General features: G+C 40.7%; 1 protein-coding gene across 1 annotated transcript in view; it reads right to left on the reverse strand.

The window, feature by feature from the left end:
- Positions 1-6769: 6769 nt before the first annotated feature.
- The window catches only part of LOC126203048 (probable ATP-dependent RNA helicase DDX52), a 69419-nt gene continuing 55922 nt past the window's right edge, over positions 6770-20266 (reverse strand). Inside the window, exons 10-13 of the mRNA XM_049937286.1 lie at positions 19990-20140; positions 19825-19900; positions 7144-7308; positions 6770-7025 (exon numbers count right to left, since the gene is read on the reverse strand). Of these exons, the coding sequence (XP_049793243.1) occupies positions 6938-7025; positions 7144-7308; positions 19825-19900; positions 19990-20140 (480 nt within the window). The 3' untranslated portion in view covers positions 6770-6937. The remainder of the gene's footprint in view (positions 7026-7143; positions 7309-19824; positions 19901-19989; positions 20141-20266) is intronic.

Here is a 20266-nt window from a genome sequence, read left to right on the forward strand (position 1 = left end):
CTGGGAAACCCTAGCAGTTTTCTTCTTGTACTCCTCACACGTTTTTTCTGCCACACGGTCCCATTGTCCACAACCTGGGCACAATGCATATTCAGCCACACACACACACTATTTTCTGTGGTTTAGGGTCTTCTGGCCTGTCCTGTTAGTGTCCATGGTGTTCCAGTCACTTGAACCCATCTCCACCTTCCCTTTTCTGTGACTTTCTTCCGGTGACAACTGCCCCAATGGTTTCATGACCCCATTGCACCACTGGCTGCATTGGTCAAGGTCTGACTCCCAATACCACCAGTACCTCGTAAGCTATCCCACTGATGGCATCTTCACTTCATAGTCATCTCCTGTGGATTTCCCTTGTCTGTTTCTGGCAATTGCAAGTCAATTGACTCCATTCAGTCATCAGGATTGCCACTGTGGACCGGTGGCTGGTCATCGCTGGTACTGCAATCGTGGAATTCTGGGAAAGGAGCTCATACAAACTTGAGACCGATGGCTGTGACCGCAGTGCACTGTAGTTCTCCTGTGGGAAATTTTTGTGCTACCATTTCTGCTGCTGCTTCCGCCACATACAGGGTTCGAAAAGAAAGAGTCCAATATTTTGAGAGTGGGTAGCACTCATCAAAGCAAGAACTAAAGTCTAGTAAACATGGGCTCTAAAATGGATATATTAAGAACTATGAGCAGTTGTTAATCTTCGATACTATTGAGAGATTTCTTCTACAGCACACTCTGCGTTCAGTCATTGAGAGGAGGTAGTGTGGACCAAAAGAAGTAAAAAATGTTCGTGGGCTCCAAAATGCATACCTTAAGAGCTATGAACACTTGTTTGATAGAATAGAGGTGTTTCACAGTTGTTGTTGTGGTCTTCAGTCCTGAGAGTGGTTTGATGCAGCTCTCCATGCTACTCTATCCTGTGAAATCTTCTTCATCTCCCAGTACCTACTGCAGCCTACATCCTTCTGAATCTGCTTAGTGTATTCATCTCTTGGTCTACCTCTACGATTTTTACCCTCCACACTGCCCTCCAATGCTAAATTTGTGATCCCTTGATGCCTCAGAACATGTCCTACCAACCGATCCCTTCTTCTAGTCAAGTTGTGCCACAAACTTCTCTTCTCCCCAATCCTATTCAATACCTCCTCATTAGTTACGTGATCTACCCACCTTATCTTCAGCATTCTTCTGTAGCACCACATTTCGAAAGCTTCTATTCTCTTCTTGTCCAAACTAGTTATCGTCCATGTTTCACTTCCATACATGGATACACTCCATACAAATACTTTCAGAAACGACTTCCTGACACTTAAATCTATACCCGATGTTAACAAATTTCTCTTCTTCAGAAACGATTTCCTTGCCATTGCCAGTCTACATTTTATATCCTCTCTACTTCGACCATCATCAGTTATTTTACTCCCTAAATAGCAAAACTCCTTTACTACAGTTTCACAGTATCAAAGAGGAACAAGTGTTCATAACTCTAGCCCATGTTTACATGACATTTTTTACTTGTTTTGGTCCACACTAGCTCCTCTCAAAATATGGAAAGCAAAGAGTTTGCAGTAGAAGGGATCTCTTTCATAGTATGAAAGATGAACAAGTGCCCATAGCTCTTAAGGTATGCATTTTAGAGCTCATGTTTACTAGACTTTCTTGTTTTGGTGAGTATTACCATCTCTCAAAATATTGTACATTTTTTAACACCCTATATATAGAATTTTGACTTATCGTTGAAGGCTATTAGCCACAGGAAGTATAAAAATGCATCTGGAAAAAGGACGAGTTTTCTAAATGGGGACAAATAGCAGGAAACGATCCCTGAGAGGATAAGGAGCAAAAAAGGTCATATGGACATATGGTCAGAAATGCATCCCAAGGGAGATACGCCCACTTGCAGGGTGGAGATAAGATCTTTGACAGTGTAGGTGTGAATGCAATGAGTGAAAGCACACAGGATAACACAACAGACCAATGACAATGTTCTGTCTGTACTAGTATTTTAGTTCCACACTCCAGAGGACAGTAATGTTGTCCGTGACGATGGCAGGCTCACAAATTAGTACGAAGGAGCATCCATTTCACTGCTTTTGCTAACTTATTCTGGTGATGGGCAACATACTGCCCTCTTGATTGTGGAGCCAAACCACTAGTACAAACAGAACATTACCACTGGTCTGGTGGGTATTCTGTCTGCTTTCAATCATTGAAACCTACAATGTCAAAGATCATTTATGTCCATCTTCTTACTGTGCATACTTGCTTGGAACACATTTCCAGTCCTATTTAATAATGACGTGTTCTGATTTTCATCGTCTGAGGGATTGTTTCCTGTACTTTGCCCCTAGTTAGCAATACCCCCCCCCCCCCCCCCTGTATAGGTGGTTCCCAAATTCTTCCTCCTTATGTAAAATGTTTTCTGCTCACGCATTATGACCTCTCTGGACAGCAAAAATCTCTGTGAAAATAAATATGAATTCTGCAAACAGAGGTCTTGCAACACTCACTCAGCCTTTTTGCCACGAGATTCAGAGAGCTGTAGGCAAAGGCGTCCAGTTGATGCCACGTCTGTTGACTTCTGACACACTTTCAATTCAATTATTCATTTATGTTTAACAAACAAAATGTGACCTTTACGAGTAGTGGGGCAGATCTGTGAACCTATTCAGAACTTCCTTTCATATACAATTTAAAATGTCATTCTTAACACAGCAAAATCGTCAAATATAAAAGAATTTTGGGACAACCACAAGGGAATGTTACAGAGATGTTGCTGTTTAAAGTTGGTTTAATGACCTAGTGGATAACATTGAAGGCCCCTTCAGGCTAATCATAGACAATGCTCTTGTCAATAGGAAGTTTGCAATGCCAGAAAGCTGAAGTGAAATGCAGGAAGACCTGTAGACAATTTGTGCAGGGACTGGTAGTTGACGGTGGAACTAAATAAATGTGAATTATTGTGCATCAATTGGTGAAGAGATCCACATGGTCTACTAGTGTTGGTGACAAATCATTGGAAGCAGTAACTAATGTAAACAGTGGGAAAAGCAGATGTCAGGCTGAGATTCATTGGCAGAATGTTAAGGAAATGCAAACGAAGCGGCTTAAGAAATGTATGTGACCAGCTATCGAATGTAATTCATCAGTCTGCACTCCTTACAACGTTTCATTCATAAAAGACACAGAGGAGGTCCAACAGAGTGGCATGTTTTATCATCATTTACCTGCCACTAGCACATTACAGAGTTGCTCAATAAACTCCAGTGGTTGAAGCTGTTATGCATCACAAAGAGGTTTAGTGTCGAAATTCCAAGAAGATTCGAGTAATATACTACTTATATATCTCACAAAATGTCCACAACAAGAAAATCAGAGAAATTAGAACTCATATAGATTATTACTGACAATCATCCTTTCTATGCACCATTCATGAATGAAACAGAGGAAAGGTGGCGGAGGAGGGGGGAAGAAGGTAGTACAGGATGTACCCTCTGCCATGCACTATCAGGTGGCCTTTGGAGTATGCATATAGATGTGGATGGTGGCAGGCCTGCTTCCACTAAGTACAGGATCAAACTATGTGATCGATGTGTGTGTAATCTATGATAGCCATGGAACTATGATTTTCACAGTTGTCATCCCTCAGTTCATGTTATGCAGTGATAGCATTACACATGACTAGAGTGCTGCCAGGATGCCTATCCATTGCTATGAATGTCCAGTTGATAGAACTAGGGCTACTTGAACGTGAGCCAGCCCATGTTCCAGTAAAAAATAGATGCGGAACTATGGATCTACGTTTGCAGAAAAGTGTTGGGGCCATTCATTAAGCAGTAAGCTACTCATTTCAAGAGATGATCATGTGCTGTTACTAGTGTGACAAGCTGTGATGTTGCAGGGAAGTATTGTGTGTGTGAGAGTTCTTTATCCAGGTGAAAACACGGCACCTTTTGGTTGTAAGATATAGTGGGGTGCCGAATTATCATATTCACTGAATGGACATAACAGTTTTGTTGTTGTTGTTGTGGTCTTCAGTCCTGAGACTGGTTTGATGCAGCTCTCCATGCTACTCTATCCTGTGCAAGCTTCTTCATCTCCCAGTACCTACTGCAACCTACATCCTTCTGAATCTGCTTAGTGTATTGATCTCTTGGTCTCCCTCTACGATTTTTACCCTCCACGCTGCCCTCCAATGCTAAATTTGTGATCCCTTGATGCCTCAAAACATGTCCTACCAACCGATCCCTTCTTCTAGTCAAGTTGTGCCACAAACTTCTCTTCTCCCCAATCCTATTCAATACCTCCTCATTAGTTACGTTATGCAGCTTTATTCTGCCACAAGTTTCTCCAGCAGCCTGATGTGATTCGTGGATATACTCCCATTGCAATTTCCCTCTTCAGTCCTTGCCAGACATTTTCAATGGGATTCATGTCTGTGGAGTTCCCTAACCAGACCAAAGTAGGAATAACAGTCTCACTGAAATATTTAGTCACATATTCTGCCTTGTGGCATAGTGCTGAATCGAGCATAGAGATGTAGTTGTTGTCAGGAAACCATTCTTTCACCTGAAAAAGAAGTCAAGTTCCCAGTACTGATCTTGATGTATTGTCCCTTTCACAACATAAAGGTGTACATTTCCTTTGCTACTCATTGCAAACAAAGCCATTACTGACGTAGGATGCTTGACTCATTGAACTAAGCAATCTCCTTGGAATTTTTTATCGCTCCTGTGTCTCACAAATTCTGTTTTCTGTTGTACAATTTGGATACTGGTTTCGTCAGAACTGAGAGGCAATCATATGTCTCATTTGCAAGTCATTATCATAAAAGGAGAAGTACAATGATGATGTAGCTCATTTACCTCTTTTTAGTCATCTACAGTCTAGTTTTGTACTTTTTGGTCCATTCTAGTCATTGTTTCATCACTGGGGTAAGTTTCTGTTTCTTGGTAGGACGGTGTCATTGGAGCATCATTTTATTGAACCTTTGCTGCAGAGTTATGGTAGATACAGGTACTTCATCATCCTCCAACACATTCTTAATCACCTGCATTGGTTTTCTGTGGTTTTCCACTACCATTCATCTTATTTCTGTGTCTGCTCTAGGGAATGTAATGCATTTTCGACCATGTTTACCTTGCTACTGCATTTCAAGACTCATTATTCAATTTGTTGCTCATATTTTGAACCTTGGACAGTGAAATTCCTTCCATATGAGCAATACCTTGCTGACTATATTGAAAATGTGACAAGAGAGCCGATAATCTAGTTCTTTCCTTTACCCGTATCCGTATAGTCACAAGGAAACCATATTCAGAGTTAAGGAACTCATTACGGATTGAAACATGGAATAAATTGCATAAAAATGTCATTAAATACATAAAGTTTGCTAATACTTGAAAAACTCATGGGTCTTTTGGATATAATTTGCTGTACTTCACTTCATAAAGGTAATTCTGACGACCACAACTATTCGATATCTCAGAAAATACTGAAGTAACAGTCTGTTGTTGTTAAACAAACAATGTAAGCTATTTACTATTCTACAGTGCTGTAGAAACGAACAACTCATGAATCATTTTTGGTGTACAGTACTTCCAAACCAAGCTTAAAGAATTCCTGAACTACATTGTGAATGTATTAATTTGGCACCCCCATGTACAGTCTGAGCCATTGGGAGGCAAGCAATAGTATCAGAGATGGAGTCCTAGCCTACAGGCAGATAAAAATTGTAACTGTAGCATCTGAGGAGTGGAGCCCAATGCTGTTATCTCTGTGCCATCCTCTCAGGGAGATTTGCAATGGGATCTGTGAACTTTTCGAACTACCCTCATGTTAAAGATTAGAATTTTAAAAAATAATTTAAAAATAATTACCAACATTTGGCTCCTTGATTTGTTTCTGTGACATATCAATGAAATATTTACAATGAAAGTGAGGTGTTAGCTATGTCTAATAGTCACTTGCCGCCTAAATTCATGAAGCTGACATGTTGGGTCGATATTATGCACTAAAAAGAATTCAATAAATAGAGAACCCAACATGAAATGACTTCTCTGAAAAGACTGGAGTTACCTGTCTGACAAACCTCCCCCCCCCCCCCCCCAACTCGTCTCTCTCTCTCTCTCTCTCGCACACATGCATGCACACACACACACACACACAAAACTATTTTAGTTAATCATAAGTATATATTAATTCAAAGTGGCCATTAAATGAAATTTTAAATAAAAAAACCTACCAACTGTGTTTAAACTCTGCTTTTCTTTCAGTAAATACACGTTTCTGATCACAGTTCCAGGACCTTCCAAATCTTATTACATTGTCAAAGCACTGGGTATTCAGAAATTTCTTAACTGCAAACTATTTTCACGTTAGTTACATTGTACTACCTTGTTATTTGAAATTATTTGAAATAAAATGTGGAACACAGAACGCGCGGCAGCCAATCAGCGCCTGATCGGATGGGCGTTGGCCGCACCCGAACTATTTTTAACTGCGGATCATGCTCTGTTAAAACTAGAGTGCGATCCTCCAGCTCTGGGGGCAGCCAGGCGAAGTTCGTTCAAGGTCACCCGCCTTTCGTAGCTGCAGTGGCTAAGTGAAGACAGCCATGAATTGTAGTATACAATTCATCATGTGATCAACAATTACAGTGTATATTCCTAAATCTCAGTGTTTCATCCACAATACAGTTATCTCAACATAAAACTGAAGCCCAGATGATGAAACTGCGCTTCAATACGCACATTCGCTGAAATGATAGCTGAACTTGTCTGCTGTGTACAGATATTTATTATTTAAAATAGCATCTGCCTTTCAGTATCGAAGGTGCAGAGAAAAGCTTTTACAGCAAACACAAAATTGTATTTGTTAACAGTAGATATTACCAACATTGTAACAAATAACTTCGTGCTGTCTATTTACAACTTTATAAACATTAAAGTTTTTGCTTTTTCTGGTTAGATGCTTGTGGTCTATCTTTGTTGCTTTCCTTTTTCTTTCTTTTTATGGCCTGAATCTTCTGTCTGAAACATTAAGAAAGCGTTAGTGTAAAATCTGAAGGTAAAGAATCATCTTTAACATTCAAATACAACTAAATTATAGTCACTGTTCAATATATAAAAGGTTTAACTCTACACTTACTGCAACTTTTTCTGCTTCTCCATATCACAAAGTGGAACAGTAGATATCCGTTCTCGTTGAGGGGCCTTCTTTTCAAGTTTACGCCGATCCCTTTTACTGGATTTCTTAAGTTTAAGTAGGTATTCTGGTACCTCGCACCCTGAATCTTTGACCATTTGAGCAATGCTGCAAATGAAGGAAGGAAACATCAAACACAGAAATAGAGTCAGTATTCTGGAATCACTAATCCTTGTCTTTAATTAAGTCAGACTCTACAAAGTACATTAAACTTTGGCAGTATTTTCAATTTGTTTTTAGGTTTCTTTTATTGTTGATACTGATATTCCGGAGGTATTTATGCCAAGTTTACCCAACAAATTTAACACGTCGTGAAGCTGTTAAAGTATATCAGTCCCTGTTGCAACATGTCATGAAGCTGTCAAGGTATATCAGTCTCTGTTGCAAATGCTGTCACAATATTGGTCAGTTTATCTAAACTGACTAAAATGTAATTTACCAGGATAAAAGGATAGTTATATATGTTCAAGAAATGTAATGTGTACAATGTCTTCAAATAAAGAAACTGTTAGTAAATCCTGCCCAAAATAGGCCATGTTTACCCAACAGTACCAACCGGCCACCATGTCATACTCAACCCACAGGCATCACTGGACACGGATATGGAGGGGCGTGTGGTCAGCACACTACTCTCCGAGTCTTATGTCAGTTCATGAGACCGGAGCTGCCACTACTCAATCAAGTAGCTCCTCAGTTTGCCTCACAAGGGCCGAGTGCACCCTACTTGCCAACAGTGCTTGTAAAACCCAAGTGCTAGCCCAGCCCGACAGCGCTTAACTTCAGTGATCTGATGGGAACTGGTGTTACCGCTGCGGCAAGGCTGTTGGCAAAGAAACCGTTAGTATAGCATTCTATATGCTGTGGCATGTTTTTCGGCCGCAATGACAGGTCAACATTGCAAATGCTTTCAGTGTGAATTTCAGGTTGCTACTGCAATGAAGTGATCCATAGTAATTTGTTCTTGAAGCAGTTTTTTCACTCATGCTCAGAAAACAAGTGACATTAATGTCATGCAATTGGGCACTTCTAAGTTTTACTGACAACTTGGGCATACCGCAAGTGAGAAAATGCAGAAATTCGAGAAGCATATGAAGAGATGAAAAGAGAGAGAGAGAGAGAGAGAGAGAGAGAGAGAGAGAGAGGGGGGGGGGGTGTTTAATGAAGTGTTCATGTCTTGAGATGATTAAGAAATTTTTAGGTAACTGAGAATCTCAAACCTATTATCGGAAGATTTATCAGTACCCAGAGCTGATAAAAATTTCACAAGTGAAGAGATTTGACATGTTTCAATTGCCAGTGAACAGCAAGAATGACTCGGAAACAACAGAAATTGAGTCACACACTGTTCGTCAGGTTCTGATAATAGAATTGTGGATGAGGAGAGCATGCACATAAAGTGGTTCTAAAACACATTTCCCAGGACAAAAGAACACCTGCATTTATTTTTAGACGTATTTTTAAAAAATCTGGAACATCACTGTTTTTATAGAATGAGTCTTCACTGGTTATAAAACACATTGTTTCAAATACAACACAGAAATCATGGGCTAAAGTCACAAATGGTGCATTTCAATTTCACCACCTCAATATAAAATTAAAATATTTGTGTTTTTGATAGATAAGCATTCATTCAGAATCTGTGTCTCAAGAACATATGGTAAAATGCCATGTTTTCTATGAAGTATCTGACCGCTTTCGAAAAGAGATCACAAATGTTAGATCAAATGTTGTGCACAAGTGGTTAGTGTGTTACAGCCAGGCATTTTGTGGAGCTATAAAGATACACCAAGACACAAGAAACACATTTTTTATGGGAGAATTGTTCTGACAGCATACCCAATAACTCGCCTGTGGGCTCATGTTTCATGGTGTCTGGACTGACAACCAGCCGAGGTTTTGGCATTACTTTCTCTTATTTGTGCCAAATCCTCACTTTCTTCTATAGATATCTTTGGCCACCTCTCATCTGTTTCCAACACTGACAGTTATATGCTGTAAGACCTAAGATGTCCTCCATTTTCGTACAGTGCTTACTTTCCACAATCTGGCCACTCATGTTTTTAGTGGCGCTCCCTTCAGTTCTTAATTCCTTCTTGGGTAGCTACAGGTTCAGCAAGTGCAGTGCTGTAAAAAGTCACCTACTTCCCATGCACATGACACGAGCTCAAGTTTTCAAACAAAATCATCCCACGTGAGTACAGTGGCACGCTCACATTCTCATACATCAGTCTGCCACAAGGGTTCTGGAGGAGGCAAAAGTTTGAGAGGAAAGAACAGAAACCAATGGATAGTGATTAACAACACAATAACTGTGTTCGAGAGCAGTACAAACCTCTTATCAGAAACACTTGAAAAATGAGCTCTGAAGATTCCGAAGTGCTGCTGCGCATAAAGGTGCAAAACTTTGTGAGCAGTTAAACAGAGCTGCCTGTAACTCAGTGTGTAGCTTTCTAGTCTAGTCATTCCAAAGTCACAAGTTTGATTCACACTAGCAACAACTGTTTTTAACTATAATTTGAATTATATTAATTATGAAACTGAAATGTAAATTTAAAATACTGAACCAATTACTTTTAATAACATTTTAATAAAAACATCTTTTTTTTATTTTTTACGTAATAATGCAAGTATTTGTAATAAATTTAAAATTGGTACAAAAAATGAAATGACTTATTGCAAAATGAAAAAATATTTTTACTGATAATACTGTTCAGTTTTTAGCAGTAAAAGTATTAATTTTCCTATTTCAAATTTCCCATGTTTGTAACAAATTTTAATTTGTTGTGAATACTTGCACTGTCATGCAATTAATAGTTAAAATGTCTGCCCCTGCAGCTGAGTGGTCAGTGCAATTGCGTGCCAAGTGGGAGACCTGAGTACGATTCCTATTTCTGCATGGGATTTTGCCTTGGTGGGAGGACTGGAACGGGGTGCACTCAGCCTCGTGAGGCAAACTAAAGAGCTTCTTGAATGAGTAGTAGAGGTTTCAGGTCTAGAAACTTGACAATGACTGGGACAGTAGTGTGCTGACCACATGCTCCTCCAAAACCACATCCAATGATGCTACTAGCAGAGGGTGACATGGCAGTCAGTTGGCCCAGAATTATTTACATCTACATGGATACTATGCAAATCACACTTAAGTGCCTGACAGAGGGTTCACAGAACCATCTTCACAATAATTCTCTATTATTCTGCTCCTGAACGGTATGTAGGAAAAATGAGCACCTGTATCTTTCCATGCAAGCTCTGATTTCCTTTATTTTATTATAATGATCATTTCTCCGTACATAGGTCAGCATCAACAAAATATTTTTGCAGCTGGACAAGAAAGTTGGTGACTGAAACTCTGTGAGAAGATTTCGCACAACGAGAAAAGCCTTTGTTTTAAACCTGTATCATGTCCACGACGCTGTCTCCCCTATTTCTCCATAATACAAAATGCACTGCCAGTGTTTGAACTTTCTCAATGTACTCCAATAATCCTATCTGACAAGGATCCCATGCTACACAGCAGTACTCCAAAAGAGGACGGACAAGTATAGCGTAGGCAATTTCCTTCGTAGATCTGCTGTATCCTCCAAGTGTTCTGCCAATAAAACACAGTCTGGTTCACCATTCCCACTACATTTTGTATGTGTTCTTTCCAATTTAAGTTATTCATAATTGTAGTTCCTAAGTATTTTGTTGAATTTACAGCCTTTAGATATGATTGATTATCTTTTTTGTTGTTAAAATAAGAAGCAGTTATTTGTATTAAGATTTATGATCCAATATCTGTTTCTTAAATTTCAATTTGTAATACAAAAAAGGAGCAAAATAAATGTATCTAAAAGAGTAACTAGTACAAGCATGATTAGAACTAGGGACTTCATGATTACGGGACACGAATGCTTCACACTCAGCTACAAGTGGCTGTGTTTAAATGCTAGAAACGTTTTATACTTGACACTGCTCAGAAATATTCAAAATCAATTTTTCAGTGTTTTTGATAAGTACACTGTACTGCTTTAGGAAATGGATGTGATGACACTGAGCTTCAAATCCTACACAAATGCATAAAATCAGAGAGGGTAGAGCAACCTGTGAGGTCCCTTGTAAGTGGAAAACATGCTGAAACCCTTTCATCAGATAGTCTCCTCCTAGAAAACAATGAAGATGTATTCAGACATGATGTCGCTCTCTGGCTAAATAAGAACATAAAAAATCTGGTGCAAAAGAAGATCTGTATATTTCCAAGTCATATATTTTATGGTCGAAATGAACTGACATGATGTTGCTGTCTTGCAAAATAAGAACATCAAAAATCTGGTGCAAAAGAAGGTTTGTATATTTCTAACAAGAGAACCTCCCCATCGCACCCCCCTCAGATTTAGTTATAAGTTGGCACAGTGGATAGGCCTTGAAAAACTGAACACAGATCAATTGAGAAAACAGGAAGAAGTTGTGTGGAAATGTGAAAAAATAAGCAAAATATACAAACTGAGTATTTCATGGGAAGATAAGCAACATCAAGGACAATGGGAACGCAGGAGCGCCGTGGTCTCGTGGTAACGTGAGCAGCTGCGGACCGTAAGGTCCTTGGTTCAAATCTTCCATCAAGTGAAAAGTTTAATTTTTTATTTTAAGTTTATGTGACAAACTCTTATGTTTTCATCACTTTTTTGGGAGTGATTATCACATCCACAAGAAAACCTAAATCGGGCAAGGTAGAAGAATCTTTTTACCCATTCGCCAAGTGTACAAGTTAGGTGGGTCAACAACATATTCCTGTCATGTGACGCACATGCCTTCACCAGTGTCGTATAGAATATATCAGATGTGTTGTCCTGTGGAGGAATCGGTTGACCTATGACCTTGCGATCAAATGTTTTCGGTTCCCATTGGAGAGGCACGTCCTTTCGTCTACTAATAGCACGGTTTTGCGATGCGGTCGCAAAACACAGACACTAAACTTATTACAGTGAACAGAGACATCAATGAACAAACGGACAGATAATAACTATGCAAAAATAAAGAAAGTAAAATTTTCACTCGAGGGAAGACTTGAACCAAGGACCTCTCGTTCTGCAGCTGCTCACGCTACCATGGGACCACGGCGCTCGTGAGCTCACATTGTCCATGATATTGCATATGTTGCGCATGGACTACTCAGTTTATATATTTTGCTTATTTTTTCACAGTTCCACACAACTTCTTCCTGTTTTCTCATTTGATCTGTGTTCAGTTTATCAAGGCCTATCCACTGTGCCAACTTATAACTAAATCTGAGGGGGGTGCGATGGGGAGGTTCCCTTGTAAGTCATATATGTTATACCCACACTGAACAGCAAGTTTTCTATCATAGTCATCCCTGTATATAATGCCAGCAGTAACTCAGAAGATGAAATCGGACAGTTGTGTGAAAACATTAACAAAACAAAAACATCAGAAGAAAACACAACTACTGGTACTTATGGGACATATCATGGCTGAACGGAAAATACGCAGGATAATCTAAGGATGTTGCCAATATGAATTAGGCAACATAAATGAACACGGCAAACAAATGGTAGATTACCCTACAGCAGAGAATCTGTTTTGTATTAATACTCTGTGCAAGAAACAAATTTTATGGAAGTAGGATCGGTGAGTCCCGATGGGCAAACCAAGAATTACACTTGATCCGAACTTATTGAAGAGAGTAGTATGTGAAGATGTGTCTTTACCAAGCAGGTTTGACAGAGGTCATGAGCGTAGACTACTTTAGACAATTTTCAACTTCAAGTGACAGTGCTCAAGATTAGCAAAGAGTGAGATTTCACTCCTGAGCCAAAGTGAACTATAGATGCATCACAAATCATTCCATAAAGAACAGATGCTAAGTAACAGATAAGCAAAGCAAACCACAAAAAGACTGTCAAACAAGTAAGCCTTCAGCCAAAACGGCCTTCATCAGAATCAGAATTACAATATACACACACACACACACACACACACACACACACACACACGACTACAGTCTCTGGCTGCTGAGATCAGACTACGAGCAACAGCACAAGAAAGGATGTGAGAATATTTGCATTTACTGATGACATCATGATATGGGGTAAAACTGAAGACAAAGTAAAGATCAGACTCGATGAATGGAAATCTCAGTTCCAGAAACATAATCTCAACATGAGCAAGACCAAGACAGTGGTGAGGGCAGTCAACAGAGATGGACAATCAGCAAGTGTAAAACTAGGAGACCACCAACTAGAGTGTGTGGACAGTTTTCCTTACCTTGGAAGTGTAATCTCCAGTGATAATTTGGTCAGAAATGAAATCACCAACAGAGTGCAAAAAGGATCTGAATTCATCCAACAAGTAATATCACTTTTATGGGATGACTTGATTCCAAAACCGGCCAAACTGATATGTTTAATAGCTATTTCATACCATACTGACCTATGGTATTGAAACATGTACCCTCACAAAAAGAGAATCATCACGGCTGCAAGCATCAGAGATGAAGTTTCTTAGATCCACCATCCATAAGACCAAGATGGACAAGTTAAGGAATGAGGAGGTGAGGATAGAAGCTGGAGTGCTCCCTGCTGCCGTTGGATAAGCAGCTGCAGCAGCAAGTCGTATACTCCTAGCTCACTCATTTGTTACATAGTTTAATTCTTAATTTCTTTGCGTGTTTTTGGTACTTGCATTGTTTAATTCATAAATTTCGGGCGTATTATAGTATTTGAGAGTTGTAGCATCGCGTTTTAGTACCTGAATAGTGTAAAATCGCGTAGTCTCCTTCCGCCGCCGAGCAGTGTGTCAGCAGTGCGCAAGTAGCAGTATTACTGCATTTACTAGGCAATATTTTATTTTAATAACCGTTTAAATTTTGTCGATTTATTTGCGCTCTCTGTAGATTAGTTCAGACGTTCTTTGCACAACAGTTTTTAGCATGGATAGGGACTGCAACTGCTGTGTTCGGATGCAGGCTGAGTTGGCATCCCTTCGCTCCCAGCTTCAGGCAGTGTTGGCTTCGGTCACACAGCTTGAGGCTGTTGCCAATGGGCATCACTGTGGGGGTACGGATGGGGGTTTGTCGGGGATGGCCAGCTCGTCCCACGCATCCCCCGATCGGACTAAGACTGCGGTTGCCCGGGATACTGCCCGCACTGAGGCTGATCCCTCACCTGTGGTAGAGTGGGAGGTCGTCTCAAGGTGTGGCAGGGGGCGAAAGACATTCCGGACGGCTGAACGGAAGGCCTCTCCATTTTGTCTGACGAACCGGTTTCAGGCTCTGTCTCAGGCTGATACTGACCTTCGGCCTGTCATGGCTGCTTGTCCTGTTCCAGAGGTTGCCCCTCAGTCTGCAAGATCTGGGCGGTCGCAGAGGGTGGGCTTACTGGTAGTTGAGAGCTCCAACGTCAGGCGCGTAATGGGGCCCCTTAGGGAAATGGCAGCAAGAGAGGGGAAGAAAACCAATGTGCACTCCGTGTGCATACCGGTGGGAGTCATTCCAGATGTGGAAAGGGTCCTTCCGGATGCCATGAAGGGTACAGGGTGCACCCATCTGCAGGTGGTCGCTCATGTCGGCACCAATGATGTGTGTCGCTATGGATCGGAGGAAATCCTCTCTGGCTTCCGGCGGCTATCTGATTTGGTGAAGACTGCCAGTCTCGCTAGCGGGATGAAAGCAGAGCTCACCATCTGCAGCATCGTCGACAGGACTGACTGCGGACCTTTGGTACTGAGCCGAGTGGAGGGTCTGAATCAGAGGCTGAGACGGTTCTGCGACCGTGTGGGCTGCAGATTCCTCGACTTGCGCCATACGGTGGTGGGGTTTTGCGTTCCGCTGGATAGGTCAGGAGTCCACTACACGCAACAAGCGGCTACACGGGTAGCAGGGGTTGTGTGGCGTGGGCTGAGCGGTTTTTTAGGTTAGATGGCCTTGGGCAAGTACAGAAAGGGCAACAGCCTCAACGGGTGCGGGGCAAAGTCAGGACATGCGGGGACCAAGCAGCAATCGGTATTGTAATTGTCAACTGTCGAAGCTGCGTTGGTAAAGTACCGGAACTTCAAGCGCTGATAGAAAGCACCAAAGCTGAAATTGTTATAGGTACAGAAAGCTGGCTGAAGCCAGAGATAAATTCTGCCGAAATTTTTACAAAGATACAGACGGTGTTTAGAAAGGATAGATTGCATGCAACCGGTGGTGGAGTGTTCGTCGCTGTTAGTAGTAGTTTATCCTGTAGTGAAGTTGAAGTGGATAGTTCCTGTGAATTATTGTGGGTGGAAGTTACACTTAACAACCGAGCTAGGTTAATAATTGGCTCCTTTTACCGACCTCCAGACTCAGCAGAATTAGTGGCAGAACAACTGAGGAAAATTTGGAATACATTTCACATAAATTTTCTCAGCATGTTATAGTCTTAGGTGGAGATTTCAATTTACCAAATATAGACTGGGACACTCAGATGTTTAGGACGGGTGGTAGGGACAGAGCATCGAGTGACATTATACTGAGTGCACTATCCAAAAATTACCTCGAGCAATTAAACAGAGAACCGACTCGTGGAGATAACATCTTGGACCTACTGATAACAAACAGACCCGAACTTTTCGACTCTGTATGTGCAGAACAGGGAATCAGTGATCATAAGCCCGTTGCAGCATCCCTGAATATGGAAGTTAATAGGAATATAAAAAAAGGAAGGAAGGTTTATCTGTTTAGCAAGAGTAATAGAAGGCAGATTTCAGACTACCTAACAGATCAAAATGAAAATTTCTGTTCCGACACTGACAATGTTGAGTGTTTATGGAAAAAGTTCAAGGCAATCGTAAAATGCGTTTTAGACAGGTACGTGCCGAGTAAAACTGTGAGGGACGGGAAAAACCCACCGTGGTACAACAACAAAGTTAGGAAACTACTGCGAAAGCAAAGAGAGCTTCACTCCAAGTTTAAACGCAGCCAAAACCTCTCAGACAAACAGAAGCTAAACAATGTCAAAGTTACCGTAAGGAGGGCTATGCGTGAAGCGTTCAGTGAATTCGAAAGTAAAATTCTATGTACCGACTTGACAGAAAATCCTAGGAAGTTCTGGTCTTACGTTAAATCAGTAAGTGGCTCGAAACAGCATATCCAGACACTCCAGGATGATGATGGCATTGAAACAGAGGATGACACGCGTAAAGCTGAAATACTAAACGCCTTTTTCCAAAGCTGTTTCACAGAGGAAGACCGCACTGCAGTTCCTTCTCTAAATCCTCGCACAAACGAAAAAATGGCTGACATCGAAATAAGTGTCCAAGGAATAGAAAAGCAACTGGAATCACTCAACAGAGGAAAGTCCACTGGACCTGACGGGATACCAATTCGATTCTACACAGAGTACGCGAAAGAAATTGCCCCCCTTCTAACAGCTGTGTACCGCAAGTCTCTAGAGGAACGGAGGGTTCCAAATGATTGGAAAAGAGCACAGATAGTCCCAGTCTTCAAGAAGGTCGTCGAGCAGATGCGCAAAACTATAGACCTATACCTCTGATGTCGATCTGTTGTAGAATTTTAGAACATGTTTTTTGCTCGAGTATCATGTCGTTTTTGGAAACCCAGAATTTACTATGTAGGAATCAACATGGATTCCGGAAACAGCGATCGTGTGAGACCCAACTCGCTTTATTTGTTCATGAGACCCAGAAAATATTAGATACAGGCTCCCAGGTAGATGCTATTTTTCTTGACTTCCGGAAGGCGTTCGATACAGTTCCGCACTGTCGCCTGATAAACAAAGTAAGAGCCTACGGAATATCAGACCAGCTGTGTGGCTGGATTGAAGAGTTTTTAGCAAACAGAACACAGCATGTTGTTATCAATGGAGAGACATCTACAGACGTTAAAGTAACCTCTGGCGTGCCACAGGGGAGTGTTATGGGACCATTGCTTTTCACAATATATATAAATGACCTAGTAGATAGTGTCGGAAGTTCCATGCGGCTTTTCGCGGATGATGCTATAGTATACAGAGAAGTTGCAGCATTAGAAAATTGTAGCGAAATGCAGGAAGATCTGCAGCGGATAGGCACTTGGTGCAGGGAGTGGCAACTGTCCCTTAACATAGACAAATGTAATGTATTGCGAATACATAGAAAGAAGGATCCTTTATTGTATGATTATATGATAGCGGAACAAACACTGGTAGCAGTTACTTCTGTAAAATATCTGGGAGTATGCGTGCGGAACGATTTGAAGTGGAATGATCATATAAAATGAATTGTTGGTAAGGCGGGTACCAGGTTGAGATTCATTGGGAGAGTGCTTAGAAAATGTAGTCCATCAACAAAGGAGGTGGCTTACAAAACACTCGTTCGACCTATACTTGAGTATTGCTCATCAGTGTGGGATCCGTACCAGATCGGGTTGACGGAGGAGGTAGAGAAGATCCAAAGAAGAGCGGCACGTTTCGTCACAGGGTTATTTGGTAACCGTGATAGCATTACGGAGATGTTTAATAAACTCAAGTGGCAGACTCTGCAAGAGAGGCGCTCTGCATCGCGGTGTAGCTTGCTCGCCAGGTTTCGAGAGGGTGCGTTTCTGGATGAGGTATCGAATATATTGTTTCCCCCTACTTATACCTCCCGAGGAGATCACGAATGTAAAATTAGAGAGATTAGAGCGCGCACGGAGGCTTTCAGACAGTCGTTCTTCCCGCGAACCATACACGACTGGAACAGGAAAGGGAGGTAATGACAGTGGCACGTAAAGTGCCCTCCGCCACACACCGTTGGGTGGATTGCGGAGTATAAATGTAGATGTAGATGTAGAATAAAGACATCCCTATTAGATCGAACTGGCACATCTAGACTTCGATGATATGGGCATGTGATGAGAATGGAACCAACCAGAACAGCCAAAATAAATTAGGAAAGAGAGCTGGATGGGAAAATACCTTAAGGAAGACCTCAAACCCGATGGAAGGACTTGATTAAGGCTGGTCTGGTGACCAGACGATAGGCGGTGGATGATGTTCTCCGTGAACACTTGTATTTGGGCAGGACGAAGTGAAAGAGGCTCATTACCAATACCCGGGAAACTGGAACTGTTAAATGATGATGATGATGGGAGAATATTTATTAAATTGGTGCAGTCAACGAAAGAAAAACATAACATAAAAATTATGAAATCCTGTGTAGTAACTAGGAGATCTAAAGTAGCTAAGACTGAGAAAAAGAAAGGGCAGATTATCCATATAAGCAAGATACTGCTTGTGCCATAATTTCTACCACTCGCTGTATTCTTTGACTATTGATATCCCACCTGAAGAAAGATCACCACCACAGACAGAAATACTGCAGGAATATGTAAAGTAATGATCACAGAAATAAAGAATGCCATTGTTTATCAGTAACCCGTAAGCCTCTTGAATCATATTTATGAACAAGCAACAATAGATTAGACTAGATGAATCTCTCATATAGCACATGATCCCAATAGTCAAAGAAGTCCACTATGGTGATCAACACCTACAATTTGTTGACAACACTGTGCTTATGAGTGAAGTATGACTCAAAATTGCCAGAAAATTGCATCTTTAGAAGTTTATTTGAAGAGGAACATGATAAAAAAAGTTATGAATACAAACTTTCGACTGGTTAAAAGTGACGACAAACTTACTGTAGTCACCTCCAAATATATCTGCTTTGACCATTAAATTCTGCCATGACAAACCAACCAAGCAGCAGAAATTCCATGAATTGAGTTATCCATCATTCAGAAATTTTCTGTGCATTATGGTCAAAAAGGAAGTTCCGAAGAACAAAAAATCGAAAGTGTACAATACCAGTATTCTACCAGCAACATATTCATGGCAACTACTCAAACTTAGAAAAAAATACTGCGAGTTCCAGGTATGGGGAGGAGGATTATGTCATAAAAAGCTGCTGATAAATTAATGGGGGAGGGCGAGGCAATGTCTCACAATAACAACTTTCTTTCCTCATGACTGAGACATACTAGCCAATGGGCATAATAATATCCATAGAATTGACACACTTTGAAATACTATGCACTTTAAAATTTGTGATTTATAAAGCTCAATAAAATTAAATTACATTGATAGGTTAAAAACAGAATTCCCTGAAATTTGCCTGACTTTTCCGGATGAAATGTAATTCTCTGAGAATTCCAGGTTTTCCAGACAAACCAACTCCCTGCATCTTAGAGCCTACAAACATTGGTTCTGACAATAGAGATTGTTCATAATTTATGAAGTGCACACAAAGAACAATAGAGAAACAGAATCAGGCATCAACCTCAGGAAAAAACATCAGGAATGAGTCCTTCACAAGCAGAAATAGCTGATTACTCAATAGAATTACTATGTTGAAATGGCAATGGTCTTCCAACAGAGCCAGGAAAGAAGCCAACATTTGGAGCAATAACATGATTTATTGCAGACCTCACAGGCACAAAGGAAGCATTGGAGGAGCCTAAATGAGATGACTTGATGGTATTAAGAGGACTGGTGGAACATCATGGTACTCGATGAAGCAGAAGTGGAAGAAAATTGAAGAGTTCACTCAGCAATGAATGTTGTCCTATTTGGCTGATGCTAATGAATGTGTAAACTAGTTAAAGAAATGCATGTTGAAAGTTACCTTCGGAGATTCACTGTATCGCTTTCTGTGAAAAATGTGATTGCTTTCCCTGGATTTCCAGCTCTCCCAGTTCTACCTGAAACCAAAAAGTAGACAATAGTATTCATAGAAGCAATAAAAAAGGCATAACTTCATTTTTAAAAAAAAAAACAAATAAAAACTTACCTATCCTATGTATGTAGGAGATGACACTAGGAGGAAAGTCATAATTGATGACTAAGTTTACTCCTTTGAAATCAATACCTCGTCCCATTAGTTCCGTGCAGATAAGGACCCAAATATCCCCTCTTCGGAAGCTTTGTACAACATTGTCCCTCTGTAAGAAAAAAAATATTATCTACCTAAATACAGATGTGAAAAAAGGTCTCAAAAGGGAGCACTCAATATAGCAACAGTACACTCACAGCAGTGAATGTCAAACATTGTTCACTTATTGGGATAA

This window comes from Schistocerca nitens, chromosome 9 (assembly GCF_023898315.1).
Source record: "Schistocerca nitens isolate TAMUIC-IGC-003100 chromosome 9, iqSchNite1.1, whole genome shotgun sequence".
NCBI lineage: Eukaryota > Metazoa > Arthropoda > Insecta > Orthoptera > Acrididae > Schistocerca > Schistocerca nitens.